Source organism: Corvus brachyrhynchos, unplaced genomic scaffold, assembly GCF_000691975.1.
Source record: "Corvus brachyrhynchos isolate BGI_N302 unplaced genomic scaffold, ASM69197v1 scaffold219, whole genome shotgun sequence".
Classification (NCBI taxonomy): domain Eukaryota; kingdom Metazoa; phylum Chordata; class Aves; order Passeriformes; family Corvidae; genus Corvus; species Corvus brachyrhynchos.
The window spans coordinates 1,438,838-1,440,476 of NW_008240034.1; the positions used below are offsets into that span (position 1 = coordinate 1,438,838).

The 1,639-nt window shown below is 63.4% G+C and overlaps 1 protein-coding gene across 1 annotated transcript in view; it reads left to right on the plus strand.

Moving 5' to 3' along the window:
• The first annotated feature begins 1,021 nt into the window (after nt 1–1,021).
• Nucleotides 1,022–1,639, plus strand: part of MIDN (midnolin) — a 13,104-nt gene continuing 12,486 nt past the window's right edge. The window contains exon 1 of the mRNA XM_017743814.1: nt 1,022–1,036. Coding sequence (XP_017599303.1) covers nt 1,022–1,036 — 15 coding nt within the window. The remainder of the gene's footprint in view (nt 1,037–1,639) is intronic.

The following is a 1,639-nucleotide window of genomic DNA, read 5'->3' on the forward strand; positions in this document are numbered from 1 at the left end:
CGGCCCCCTCGCTCCCCCGCCGGGCACCGGGATCCCTGCTGGCATCACCCCCGGCTCTGGGCGCGGGCTCGGGATCCATCCCATATGGTTCTGCCACCCTGTGTGCGGGCATTCCCAGGACTGGGGATGATGCCTCACAGGGCGAGCCCACGGTGAGATCAGAGGGCTGGAGGGTGATGGGATGGGTTGGGATAGGGTGGGATAGGATGGGATGGGATAGGGTGGGATTGGATATGGTGGAATAGGGAGTTACTTTCCCTCGTGTTTACAAGCCTGGGTCACTCCAGGAACAAGGTTCAGTGTGTATCCAAAGAGGCTCCCAAAATCCTGAGTCCTTCCCCTCCCCAAGGCTGGCAACTTGCTTTAAGCATTTATAATAATAATAATGATAATAACAACAATAATAACACCGTCAACAACAGCTGAGCTGTCAGCTGACTCCTGGAGCCGGGATTTAAAGCAAACCAAGAAATGGGGCAGCGTCTGGGAAACAGCCGCTGGCGCTGAGGGAGGGCTGTGGGGGGCCAGGGGGCACAGGGGGCATGGGAGGTGTGGGGGATCAGGGCTCTGGTGCCTCTTGGTCGCAGCGGGCAGGGTGTCTGTGCCCTGGGTCTTCTCACCCTGACAGTTTCCCCCCCTGTGTTTCCAGGGCTCCCCAGGCACAGGAGCCAAGTCCTGCCCTATTTGGGGGGCCTCGGCCCCTGGCCTGTGCCCAGGGGAGTGTCCCATTGGTGGGCACAAGCTGGCAGCATGTGCCCATGGTACTGATGGAACCACCAGGACCTCTCCTGACTGGAATTCTGTGACTGCCAAAATTGCCACACCAGCACCAGCACACGGCTGGGGGCAGGATGGGGTTCAGGGGGCACCAGGGCTGTGGGGGCAGAGGGACAGAGGACATGGAGCAGGACAGGAGGTGGCCAGGGATGGGGTGCACAGTTCCCCTTGCTCATCCCATCACGACTCCAGGATGAATCAGGGCTGGGGCCTGAAGCTCTGCTTGCCCCCAGCTGAGGGGGCCATGGGCAGGGAGGCGGTGAGGCCAGGGGCTGCCACTGGGATGGGAGCGGGGACTGGAGTTCAGCGTCCTGAAGGGGCCCGTGAGCTCAGGGAGCCCAGAATAGCCCTGGCCTCACCGTGGCAGCAGGGCCACGGCCCAGCACAGCCAAGTATGGTTTCACACCTGGGCACTGCTGCATCCAGAGGGATTCGCCATCCTTCCCGGGGCCAGGGCCAGGTGGGTGACAGCCTCTGGTGACTCCCCCCAGCCCCAGCCTCCTGCAAGAGCCGACTCACCCTGGGGTCTGGCCTGAGCCATCCAGCCTGTGCTGGGATCCCCCTGCTCACCGTGTGCCCAGCCCCCCAAGAGGGGCTGCCTGAGTCACTCCAGGGGTGACTTCATCCCTGGGACTCCCCAGGGCCGAGGCCAGAGTGGTGGGCAGAGCCCCTGGGAGTGTGGGGTGCCTCAGAGCCAGGGCATGGCGAGTGAGGCCAGGCAGGGCCACTGGCTCCGGCTGCATCGGGCTGGCAGCTGGAGTGTCCCCAGGCTGCGACGCCCGGACACTCAGCCAAAGGCCACCAGGACACGTCCCCGAGAGCTGGGAACACACAGAGCCGGTTGTGTGTTTCTAAGGACACG